General features: G+C 35.7%; 1 protein-coding gene across 5 annotated transcripts in view; it reads left to right on the plus strand.

The window, feature by feature from the left end:
• The window catches only part of ZGRF1 (zinc finger GRF-type containing 1), a 94,405-nt gene that overhangs the window by 36,525 nt on the left and 45,162 nt on the right, over positions 1–12,718 (plus strand). For 4 of the 5 annotated variants that reach the window (XM_086704373.1, XM_086704371.1, XM_086704374.1 and 1 more), the window contains 4 exons: positions 1,343–1,528; positions 6,877–6,979; positions 7,078–7,175; positions 11,494–11,617. In XM_086704373.1, coding sequence (XP_086560499.1) covers positions 1,343–1,528; positions 6,877–6,979; positions 7,078–7,175; positions 11,494–11,617 — 511 coding nt within the window. The remainder of the gene's footprint in view (positions 1–1,342; positions 1,529–6,876; positions 6,980–7,077; positions 7,176–11,493; positions 11,618–12,718) is intronic. The other variant, XM_086704375.1, reaches the window with a different exon arrangement.

Below are 12,718 nucleotides of genomic sequence, written 5' to 3' on the forward strand. Positions count from 1 at the left end.
TTCATAATTCAGGATATTTTCAATAAAAGTCCCATACAGGGGCAATTTAGATTTGATTTTCCTCTCAAATGTGTGATTTAGAATCTTCATTTTTAATAAGAGAATATTCAGATTATATACTATTATAATTTTGTTCATTTATGAGTTAGAAATAAATTTGTCCTTTATGTACATTCCTTTGGCTCTATTAGCAATCTTAATTTCCTCCTTTCTGGGTAGGTTTGGTCTTCCTGTGAGGAGTAAAAATCCTAGAGCCCTCAAGGGGGCAGCAGAGAAAGCCATTTGGAGCCTGAAAGCTGATCAAGTCTTTGAGGAGATGACAGTACCTCCCTGAAGTACATGCCTAGATTGGCATCCTATTTTTAGGCCTCTGGTCTCAGAGCAATAGGATCAGATCTTCTGGGAGCCCCCATCCCTCCTCTGTTAAGCCTGATAGTGTACAAAATGCCTAAACAAAGGAAAATGCTTCTTGTATTTCTTCTCTTACTTTCCCTCCTATTATCATGTTTGTTGACTGTCTCCTATATGCCAAAGACAGTGTTAAATGCACATTATATCCTCATGAAACAAAAAGGTCTCTTCCCTCAAGGAGCTTACAGTATAGGTAGTATATAGATAAGAAGAAACTTTGTTGTACTATAATGTGGTAAGTCTATAATGGAAAATTTTATAATGTACAGGGGAAGCATAGAGAAAGGAGCAACTATGTCTTCCTGTTTTTTTTTCTTCTAATGTTTATTTGTTTTGAGAAAGAGCACACACAGGTAGGGGAGGGACAGAGAGAATCCCAAGTAGGTCCCACACAGCCCGACTGGGGGCTCAGTCTCACAACCATGAGATCATGACCTGAGCCCAAATCAAGACTTGGACACAACTGACTGAGTTACCCAGGTGCTGCATCTTTCTGATTTTTTTAATTTATTCATTTATTTTTGAGAGAGAGCAAGTGGGGGAGGGGCAGAGAGAAAGGGAGGGATAATCTGAAGCAGGCTCCATACTGTCATCAGCGCAGAGCCTGACACAGGGCTCGAACTCACAAACTGTGAGCTGCTCCACATCTTTCTGGTGGAATTAGTTCATTATAACTATACTTTTATGCTTATAATGAAAAAATTAGTACTTATTCATTTTGAACTGAATTAAATCAATAACTGAATTATATTTCATAATTAACATATTAGGATAATAGGGGTCTTTCCTGGTTTTAGTATTGGTCACTTAGTAATTACTTACATTAAGTAATATTTAATAGAGCTGAATTGTGATTTCTGTGTATATATACATTGTGACTATATATCAATATATACTTATGCAATACTCATTTTTAATAATTTACTTGTAGCCTGTTGAGTTTCAAGGGCACCAAGTGAAAGGATCAGCCACTAGCACTGTGATGGTCAGAGGACACAACTCACAGCTAGAATGCAGTCAGTTCCCAGATAGTATTGAGTATGGAAACTGCATGACGGACTCTTGTTTTTTGACACCAAAATTGACTAGTGCTTGTATGCAGATTGATTTCTTGCAGGTAAAAATATTTTTTCTAGTTGCACCTTGCCAAATCATTTTCTTTACGTAAATGTTAAATCTTATAAACAGATTATATTTAAATCTTTGAACAAATGTAAGTTACAAAGGAGTTTAGTAAATTGATAAGCATGGTATCTGAAATCAATCTAAATAAGAGAAAAATATTTTATTTGAAAGATTTGCTGCCTTTTAGGACCTGGAATTTAAAGGATTACTTTTCATTTAAGAAAAGACTAGGGATTCATGACAATGGCAAATAGATCACATTTAGAAAATATATTTAACAGCTATAGATTTTTTCTTTTCTTCTATTATCCCCACCCCCACTTCACTGTGACACCAGGTACTTCTCATTGCTACCAAATAGAGGTCATAGAGAGAGAACAATATGCATATATTTGAAACAATGTCAAAGAGATTAAATTTTTTTTCTTTTTTATTAAAGTGTGATGCACATACAAAATAAATGTACATACCATAAGTACACAGCTTAATGATTACCACGAAGTGAACACACCCATGTAACCTCCACCCAGAAGTCCCCCTCTACTCCCTTTCAACTACTACTCCTTCTGTTCCCTCCAAAGGTAACCATTAGTTTGACTTAAAACACCATATATTCATTGTGCTTTTAAAACTTGATGTAAATAGAGTAGTAATATGCAATGTATTTTTTGTGTCTCATTCTTTTTGTTCAACACTGAATGTTTGAAATTCATCACTGTTGTTACCTGTAGCTGTAGTTTATTCATTTTCATTGCTGGTGTGCTAGTCCGTTGTATGAATATTCCCCAGTTTGTCCATTCTTCAGTTGTTTGCATTTGGTTGTTATGGATAATGCTGATAGGAACATTCGTGTGCTGCCATGCACTTCTGTTAATTATACTTTATTGGAGTGAGATTGTTGAGTCACCAGATATGCATATCTTTGCTTTTAGTATATAATGCCAAACTGCTTTCCAAAAATGGTTGTTATAGTTTACATTTCTATCAGAAGTGTATGAGAGTCCCCATCACTCTATATCTTCATCAACGCTTGGTTCTGACAGTTTGTGTTTTGAATATTAGCTATTCTGGTAGATATGTAGTGGTATTTCATTGTGGTTTTAGTTTGCATTTTCCTGCCTAACAGTGAGGTTGGGACCTTTATAGATGCTTATTGGCCTTCTCTGTATTCTCTTTGATGAAGTATTTGTTCAGATTTTTTCCTCAGTTTTTAATTCATGTTTATCTTTTTAATTAATTTTTGAAATCCTTTATATATTGGATATATACTCATTGTCAGTTGAATACTTTGCAAATACCTTCCCTGATTCTGTCTTATATTTTACTCCTAATGATGCTTTTTGATGAATGGAAGTTTATAATTTTTAACATAATACAATTTATCTACCCTTTCCTTTATGATCAATGCTTTTTTGTCTTAGGTCTAAGAAGTCTTTCCTCCATGGGGCACCTGGGTGGTTCAGTGGTTGAGCGTCCAACTCTTGATTTCAGCTTAGGTCATGATCCCAGCGTTGCGGGATTGAGCTCTGTGCTGACTGTGGAGCCTGCTTGGGATATTCTCATTCTCTCTCTCTCTCTCTCTCTGTCTTTCTTTCCCTCTGTCTCCCCCCCCCCCCCCCGCCCTCTCTCCCCTGCTCAGATACACTCTCTCTCTCTCTAAAAAAAAAAAAAAAAAAAAAAAGGAAAAAGAAAAGAAAATATTCTCTCATATTATCTTGTAGAAGCTTTATTATCTGCCTTTCACACTTTGATGTACAATTTTTTATGTATTGAGATATGGATAAAGTTTCATATTTTTTCCATATGGACATTCAGTTGACCTAGCACCGTTTATTGAAAAGGCTATCTTTTCTCCATCCTTTTGTGTTTCCCCCTTTGCTGTGTAAATCACGTGTCCTTATATTTCAGGTCCAGTTTTGGTTTCTGTTCTGATTCATTGGTTTGTAGTTTGGGAAGTCTTCATATCTTACAAAGTATGTGTTTTCATGCATCTCTAAATCTTCCCACTTTCTTCTTTTTAGCTTTTTGCATTTCCATATACATTTAGAATTAGCTTAATAATTTCCACACATGTACGTAAACATGCTGGGAATTTGATTGGAATTTCATTGTGTATGTAAATCTTGAGGAGAATTGACATTTTTACAATATTTTATTGATATTTTTTCAATATTGTAATAATATATTTTCTATTTTGATCTTAAATTTTTCCCATAAAATTTTACATTTGTGGCATACAGCATTCTCTATCTGTTATTTGTATATTTGATTTGTAGGAGCTCTTTTCATATTAAGAAAACTAACCGTTTGCCATTTCTCCTAATGTATTAGTGTTTTGGTTCTGTTTATGATTTTCTGCAGAAATGCATTTTTAATATTTATGTAATCAGATCTATCAGTGCTTTTTTTCATGGTTTCTGGAGCCAGAACTCTTAAGTTTTCCTTTAGTTCTTTTTAATAATAAATCTTGTTGCTTTTCTTTATTATCATGGTTTTACACTATTTTTAGTAAGAACTAATGATTGGCTATGTTAAGTAGAATAAGTTATTTCTGAATTCCTTCTTTATATTCTCTCAGATTCCTAGTATAACTATATCATTTTTAGATAAATAGATGTTCAACATTTGTATTATAAATACTGTAATATTTTCACAGCTGAAACAATATACTGTGGTTACATTTTGTTTCTTTTATAATTTTGGATTTTTTTCTTAGTTTCTAATTGTCTCATTTTTAAAAATTTGCTTAGTATTCTTTGAATATTGGAGTAAAGATTTTTCACATACTCGAAAAGCTTTTTATAAAATACCCTTCAATACAGGAATCTACACAAACTTATTAGATAAACTTTGTTAGTTCATTTTTTTCCCCCTTGGATCTCTTTCCTATGTCCTCCATCTGTCTGTTCTAATCTACACTGTATAGTTGGCATCTTAAAATTAACCTTCGCCTAGGGGCACCTGGGTGGTTCAGTCGGTTGAACGTCCGACTTTGGCTCAGGTCATGATCTCGCAGTCTGTGAGTTTGAGCCTCGTGTCGGGCTCTGTGCTGACAGCTCAGAGCCTGGAGCCTGTTTCAGATTCTGTGTCTCCCTCTCTCTCTCTGCCCCTCCCCCGCTCATACTCTGTCTGTCTCTCTCTCTCTCTCTGTCAAAAGTAAATAAACATTTTAAAAAATTAAAAAAAATAAATAAACTTTGCCTATTTCCTAGCTTGAGTTGCCTATATCTTGAACATTGTCTTTTTTTCTTGTTTTGTTATGACACATCTTAAGTGCCTCTGAAGAAAGGGAGAATAGGAAATAGAATTTGGGAGACTTTGTATGTTGTAAATATTTTTATTCTGTTGTCATCCTTGATTGATAGGCTAAATATAGAAATTGGATATGATCTGCTATTTTTCTTTTTAAATTTAAATTTAGCAGTGTTTTCTCCTAGAGGTTTTTAAGCATATTTTCTTTGTATTCTTTATTCCTGAAATTTCACAGTGATGAACCTTCCTTCAGGTTTTATTAATACTGGATATTGAATTCTCAGTGAATCTATCCTGCAGATACAAGTCCATCAGTCCTGTAAAAATTTTTTTAAAAATAATTTTTTGGTAATTTCCTCCCCATTATTTTCTTGATTTTTCTCATTCTAAAGCTTCTATCAGGGGCGCCAGGGTGGCGCAGTCGGTTGAGCGTCCGACTTCAGCCAGGTCACGATCTCGCGGTCCGTGAGTTCGAGCCCCGCGTCGGGCTCTGGGCTGATGGCTCAGAGCCTGGAGCCTGTTTCCGATTCTGTGTCTCCCTCTCTCTCTGCCCCTCCCCCGTTCATGCTCTGTTTCTCTCTGTCCCAAAAAAAATAAATAAAAACGTTGAAAAAAAATTTTTTTTTTTAAAATAAAGCTTCTATCAAATGTTTTTAGCCTTTTGTAGCCTACTTTTTCAGCAGCCCCTGTGGACGGCATAGTTTCTAAGTGTTTCCATGGTTATAGGGGTAAATCAGTTTACTTGTCATTGGACTCCCCTGTAATAGGTACTTTGGTGTGACTTTCTTTCATATGATGAAGTTTGTATTCTTCCCCATCCTCTTAATATATGGTTGTTAAATGTTACCATTGTTTCTTAGTTTCATCAAAGATAGAAGATGTTTTTGTGTCTTATTTCCTATGGTTTTTTTGAGGAGAATAGAGGCACTCATATTGACAATGAAATTTGTATCCATTTGTTTTATTTATTTTATTTTTATTCCGTGCCCAATGTGGGGCTTGAACTCACCACCCTGAGCTTAAGAGTCACATGCTGTACCGACTGAGCCAGCCAGGCACCCCCATTTGTTTTATTTCTAATTATTTTTACATACGTTGGTTATGGTAATGTTTTGTATCATGAGTTTCTATGATATGTTTTAAGGCAAAATGACCAGATAGATCTAGGACCAGAGAGAATTTTTTTGGTGTGAGTGTGGCAAATTGCATATAGCAGTCTCTGAACTTTAAAAAAAATTCTGTAGTTCATTAAATTCTCAGGTGCTCTCACTGATTGAAAGGCGCACTGTTCTATTATACACCACTGAGAAAGAAGAACAGTCAGTTAACATACGATGCTTTATCACTTAGACTTTTTATTGAAAAGTTTTTATTGTGGTAAAAAACACATCATAAAGTTTCCAACCTCATCCGTTTTTATGTGTATGGTTCAGTCATGTGAAGTATATTTACAATGTTGTGAAACAGATCTCTAGAACTTTTTCACTTTCACTTAGATTTTTAATGTTATATTTATTGAAAGAAGTCTTGGATTTATTTGTATATCACAAGTAAGGTATATCACCCTGCTTTGTTTCCTTGCCCTTCTGTGAACACAAGACTTTTTTGTTCAATGGCAAATGATAACGTCATCCTTTTGAATACATTTAAACAGCAAAATTTCATAACATGGTAATGTTAATGCAAACTCCTATTTAAGTGACCAATATATGAACAGTATGTCTAACTTGCATATAGTTTCACTTGCACAGCAATACCAACTATGTTACAACCATTGCTGGTGCTATAGGGATGTAAAAGTGTCATCACAGGCTTCATCTGCATTTCAATGGTGTTAAGGTATAAGAAATGTGAACTGTAAGAATAGATGAAATGTAATATACTCTACTTTCCCTGACTAGAATTGGTTTCATAACATATTGTTTTCTGTTTGTCTGTGTCTCGTTATAACCACAAGCTATATGTGTATATATAGAGAGGTAGATAAAGATATAGATATGTACACACACACACACACACACACACACACACACACACATACAGTTTCTTTTTACTAAATAAACTGATAAATGGATCTCTGTTTTCTAGTTCCCAGATGAAGACGACTTTCCAAAAGGAGGTATTAGTTTTAATATTGAAGACAATTTTCAAGTGAGAGCTGAGTCTAATAAGGACACAGTTGAAAATGACTGTAAGTAAAGTCTAAATAAAACATAACATTAAAAAGTTATTTGACATTGAACAAACCATTATGTAAAAATCCACGCTTTTTTTTTTTTTCCTCCACAGCAATTTTAGATTTCTCTCCTAAAAAGTCAGAACGTTCATATCATTATTTGGATTCTGATTTTAAATCAGCAGAGAGGACTTCACTGGAAGCAAATAAGGTACAGTGTAAGCAAAGTTTTAATAGTTGGTAGTAAAAAATCTTGGTAGTCTTATAAGAAATGAATCCATTAAAAACGAAAAAGATAAAAATTTTAAGATTGGATCATTTTTAACGTGATAAAGTTTATCAATAACCAGCCAACATTATTTTAACGATAAAACAAGCAGCAAAATTTCTGTTAGAATAATTAACAAAATGTAGATGACTACCATCTTATTATTCAAAGGTGTTTTGAATTTTCTAATATGACATGACATAGGAGGCATACATAATTAGAGGGGAAGAAATAGAAGAATCAATTAAAAATGAGAAGTTTAAGAACAATTTTGTAAGTTAGTTGAAGGCAAGATAAACTTAAAAAATTAATAGCTTTCCTGAACCAGTTAGAAAACAAAATAGAAAAGTGTTCCGACAATAATAACAACTGATATACAATGCCTAGGCATAATCTTAATTGTAAATATATGGAACATGTGTGGAATAGACTATGAAATATAAAATTCATGAATACATAGCAATTCACCAATACCAAATACCCTCTGTAGGTCAGAACTTGTAAGACTTGGGTATAGAGTGATGGACAAAATAGGTATGTATGATCTCTGTCTTTAAAGGCCAAGGAGAAAGAGGATGAGATGGTTAAAGGAGGGAGAGAGATGTTAATCAAGAGTGCAAGCAAACAAATAAATTGAGATAATTGCTATGTAAGAAAGCTATGAACGTACTCTGAAATAAGGGAATCTACTTTATGGATAAATCTACTTTATGGCTTTTCCAGCTGTGGCAGCTGTAGGGGGAGGAGCATACCTTGTAAAGAAACTGCAAGTATAAATACCCTGAGATCGAAAAGAGTTGAGTGGGCTTGAGAAAGTGGACGAGAGCCAGAGTAGTGGGATTGTAGAGCGTGAAAGTGGTAATTAGAGATTGGAAAAGTGAGCAGGGCCAGTCACACAATCTTACAGGTGAGGTAAAGAATTTTGATAGTCCTCTGTGTTCCTCAGGGAAATCCATGAAGGGTTTTCAGCAGAAAATTACATGACTTAATTTACATTTTTATTTAAATTTTTTTTTCAACGTTTTTTTATTTATTTTTGGGACAGAGAGAGACAGAGCATGAACGGGGGAGGGGCAGAGAGAGTGGGAGACACAGAATCGGAAACAGGCTCCAGGCTCCGAGCCACCAGCCCAGAGCCTGACGCGGGGCTCGAACTCGCGGACCGCGAGATCGTGACCTGGCTGAAGTCGGATGCTTAACCGACTGCGCCACCCAGGCGCCCCTTAATTTACATTTTTAAAAGGTTTGCTGGTTGCTCTGTGGTAGATGGGTTTAATGGATGCTGTGGTGGAAACAGAGAAACCAGTTTAGAGGAGACTTAATTGATAGGGACTTGAGGATAGGCATTGTGGCAGTGAAAGGAGTTAGAAGCATGGGTGTTGATGGATTGAATGTAGATAGTTAGGGTGAAGGAAAAGGGAGAAGAAAGATTCCTGGCTATCTGACTTAACAATTGTGTGATTTTCACTGCGTGGAGTAAGAAGGAGGAGAGTATGAGTTTGCCGGGATTGCCATAACAAAATACTGCAGAATGTGTCTCTTACACAGCAGAAATTTATTTTGTCAGAATTTTGGAAGCCAGAAGTCCAAGATCATAGTTCTGGCTAATTTGGTTTCTCATGAGGACTGTCTTCCAGGCTTGCAGACAGCTACCTTCTCACTGTGTCCTCACATGGCCCTTCCTCGATGTGTATACATGGAAAGAAAGAAAGAGAGCAGGTGAATGCAAGCTCTCTTTTTATAAGACCACTAATTCTGTCAGATCACAGCCCCACTCTTATGACCTCATTTATCATTTAGACTTTGTTACCTATTAGAGGCCATGTCTCCAAGTACAGTTACATTGGGGTTAGGGCTTCAACATCTGAATTTGTGGGGGACACAATTCAGTCCACAGCAGGGAGGAGCGGGTTTGGTGAATACATAGGAACAGACAGAAACACCTGTGAATCAGTCAGGTAGATATGTAAAGTTAGAAATCAGATACATGGGTCTGGTTCAGAGAAGTTTGCATGGTCATTTGCACATAGCAAAGTTTAAAGCACTGAGAATGGATGGGTTCATTTCAAGAGTGTGTAGAGAAAGGAGAATGTGTTATATCCCATTCTTAAGAATTGGGGCGTAGGGAGGGTTTGCTATGTCAGTTATTGTGGAGACATTGGTAAAATGACAGAAACAGGTTCATGTGGCAACTTGAGGGTTATTGGTGACTTTGGCAAGAGCAGTTTCAGTGAAATAGTGAGGATTGAAACCAGTTTAGATGGATTAAATGGTAAATGAGATGTAAGAAAGTAGTGACTGGATATGGAAAATTCCTTAAAAAGAGTAACATATTTGATTGATCAGCCACTCATTCCTCAAATATTTTGGGGGCATCTACTGTATGTTGCACTGTTCTACGTGTTAGAGGTAGGCCTATGAATAAAACAGGCAAAGATCTGCTCTCCTGGAGCTTGCGTTCTGATGAAAGGAGACAGATAATAAGCAAGTATATAGTACCTTAGAGGGTTTAAGTGCTGTGGAGAACAATAAAGCTGTGTAAGAGGGATGGAGTTCTATTTTATAGGTAAAATAGGGCCTCTCTAATAAAACACTGAGGTGGAGAACTGAAAGAAAAGAGAGGAAGGGAGAGGACACGCATGCCATGCAGATATCTGGAGGAAGAGCATTCCAGGCATAAGGAATAGCAAATGGAAGGGTTTTGAGACGGGGGAATGCTGGCCAATTTGTAGAACAGCAAGGAGGTAGCCATGGAATGAGTGAACAAACGAAGGGGAAAGTGGTAGGAAGTGAGATCAGAAAGGAAGTAAAGGACCTAATCTTATAGGGCAACTGGGTAGGACATTTTCAGAGCGTTGTACTTTGAGAGAGTTTGGGAACCATTAGTTTTAATGAGAAGAGTGAAATGATTAAACTTATGTTTAGAAAGAAACCTATGGCTGGTTGATAGAGAATGTACTGTGGGAACAAGGTGCATACTCAGTAAGTATTGCCTATTATTGTTACTTTTGTTGAAAGTGCAATACAATCTAGGCTGCCTAGGTTTGAATACCAACTCTGCTGCTAATAAGCTGGATGAGTTTAAACAAGTTTAATTGCTTAACTACTCTTTTTCTCAATTCTCTCAGTTGTAAAATAAGGAAAATGAGAGTACTGACCTCATATGGTTGTGTAAGGATCAAATAAGTTAAAACTAAAAGGTACTTAGGACAGTCCCTAGCACATAGTAAGAATTTGTTATTATAATAAGACTATTACTATGGTGATGATTGAATGTAATTTCCCATTGATTTGTCAGTTTCTTCTACTAGACTGAACTCCCTGAATGTGGGGATCATGAGTAATCATCTTCACATCCTTATTTCCTAGCACAACACCTAGAACCAAATGACTAATTAAGAGAGTGTTTTAAAATTTATATATACATTTTTTAACTTTATTGTAATTTACTGAAAAAAAAAAAAAAGACATGCACATTCTAAAAAATTTAAACCATTCAGAAGTACATAAAGTTACAAGAATCCTTTCTCCTTAATTCCACCTGCATTAGAAACCAACCACTCTTAACAGTTTGGTATGTATTCTTCCAAACTTTTATTCTTTCACTCTATTGTTATACAAATATATATATATATATATATATATATATATATATATATATATATATATATATATTAAATGTGATCATCGTATTATATTTTTAAGGTGATTAATTTCTGGAAGCAGCAAGAAAATTAAATACTGTTCTAAGGAGAATAACATAATGAGTAATATGACTATTCATGTCTTGAATAGATCAAAAAAGTTCAGTCCATTTGGAAGTAGTATCTTCAAGTTTAGGTCAACTGTAGATAAACCCTAGACCTGAGGACATAAGAGAAAGCTGTTCATTCCATGAGTCTGCAGGAAGTTTTACCTTCACATCTTCAAACATGAAATCTGAGTTAGTCTTAAGCCCTATTGACTAGAAATTCATCTTCAGAACCAAATCCCCATAACCCAGATCAGTCTAAGTCAGGATCTGACCCATTTCAAATAAATCCAATGGTTTTTATGTTCTGCATTTTATTTTTTTATTATTCTTGTTGATTTTAGTGAGTTTATCCTGTCCCTTTGGGAAGAGTTTTTGCCCTACTGTAGTTCTACATAATGTGCTTCAAAGCATTATTTGTATGATATAGATTACTAGAATTCATTCAAACTATAGGGAAAAAAATGTAGTAACATTTGGTTAGTAATTTTGTTTCTTCTTTCTGAATAGATGACATCACCAGAGCAAAAGATCTCGACCTTAAACCCTGTTTCTACTTTTTCTTTGAACTCAAGAGATGAAGACTTTGTGCTAGAATTCTCTACGGAGTCCCTGAAAGCAAGAACTTTACCTGGTGACCTTTACTTCCTCAGCTTAGACAGTTGCTACCCTGCTGCTCTAATAATACTTATATGTGTAAAATGAAGTTTTTTATTTGAGAAATTGTCACTAAACTAAAAATATCTTGAAACCAGATTCAGTGTCATCCCCCTCAATCCTTCCCACACCACTTTTCTATTTGAGATGGCTCTTACTTCCAAATACAGTACACCCTTCTAACTCTCAGGTCCTTCTTCTCCTCTCAACTTCTCATGACAGACCTCTGCAAATGTCTTCCATCATTGCAGTACTTCTCACAGCTGTAACTCCAGAGTCGGGCCCCTCTATAGTGCCCTCCCCTCCCAGGGAATGATTCATTGTGAATGTCTGATTTACACCATTGGTTGACTTTGGTATAACCTCTTAGTTTCCCCTTTTTTGCTTTGGGATCCTGGCAAAATCAGGGAACTCTTCCAACTGTTGCTACCACAGTTGCATTCTCAGATCTCTGTGTTTTCATACATTTTAAGTCTTCCCTATGAGTAATTTCCTGCTTCTTGATAAGTACAGTACATTCTGTAGGATTCTTTCCACTAACTTTTCTTTCCCTCTCTCTTTTCTTGAAATCTCACCAACGTATCTTCCCTGATTCCGAAGTTATGTTGGGTAAGGGATGAAGTTGTAGGTAATTTTGGGGAGTGGACGATATAAAAAAAAGAACAAAAAAACCCCACCAACTTTGTAATGTGAATGGGTAGTTGGGTTGAAGAAGGTTTAGTGGGTATGGCTAGTAGAGGAAGCAAGGTAGGGAAAAGTCAGTATGGGAGGAGTGGGTATCGAAAACAAATGAAGTGACAGTGGAATAATAGATGATTTTCATAGTTAAAGCATGAATCTTACTCTTGATTTCTTAATTTTTTATTCAAGTATGATTAACATGTAGTGTTATATTAGTTTCAGGTGTGTAGTGTAATGATTTAACAACTTTAGACATTTCTCAGTGCTTATCAAGATAAATGTACTCTTAATCCCTTTATCTCTTTCCCTCCTCCTCCTGCCCACTTCCCCTCTGGAAACCACCAGTTTATTCTCTGTATGTTAGAGTCTGTTTTTTTATCTCCGTTTTTCTTTGTTC

The sequence above is a fragment of the Puma concolor genome, chromosome B1, assembly GCF_028749965.1.
Source record: "Puma concolor isolate L17-30 chromosome B1, mPumCon1.1.hap2, whole genome shotgun sequence".
NCBI classification, from domain to species: Eukaryota; Metazoa; Chordata; class Mammalia; order Carnivora; family Felidae; genus Puma; species Puma concolor.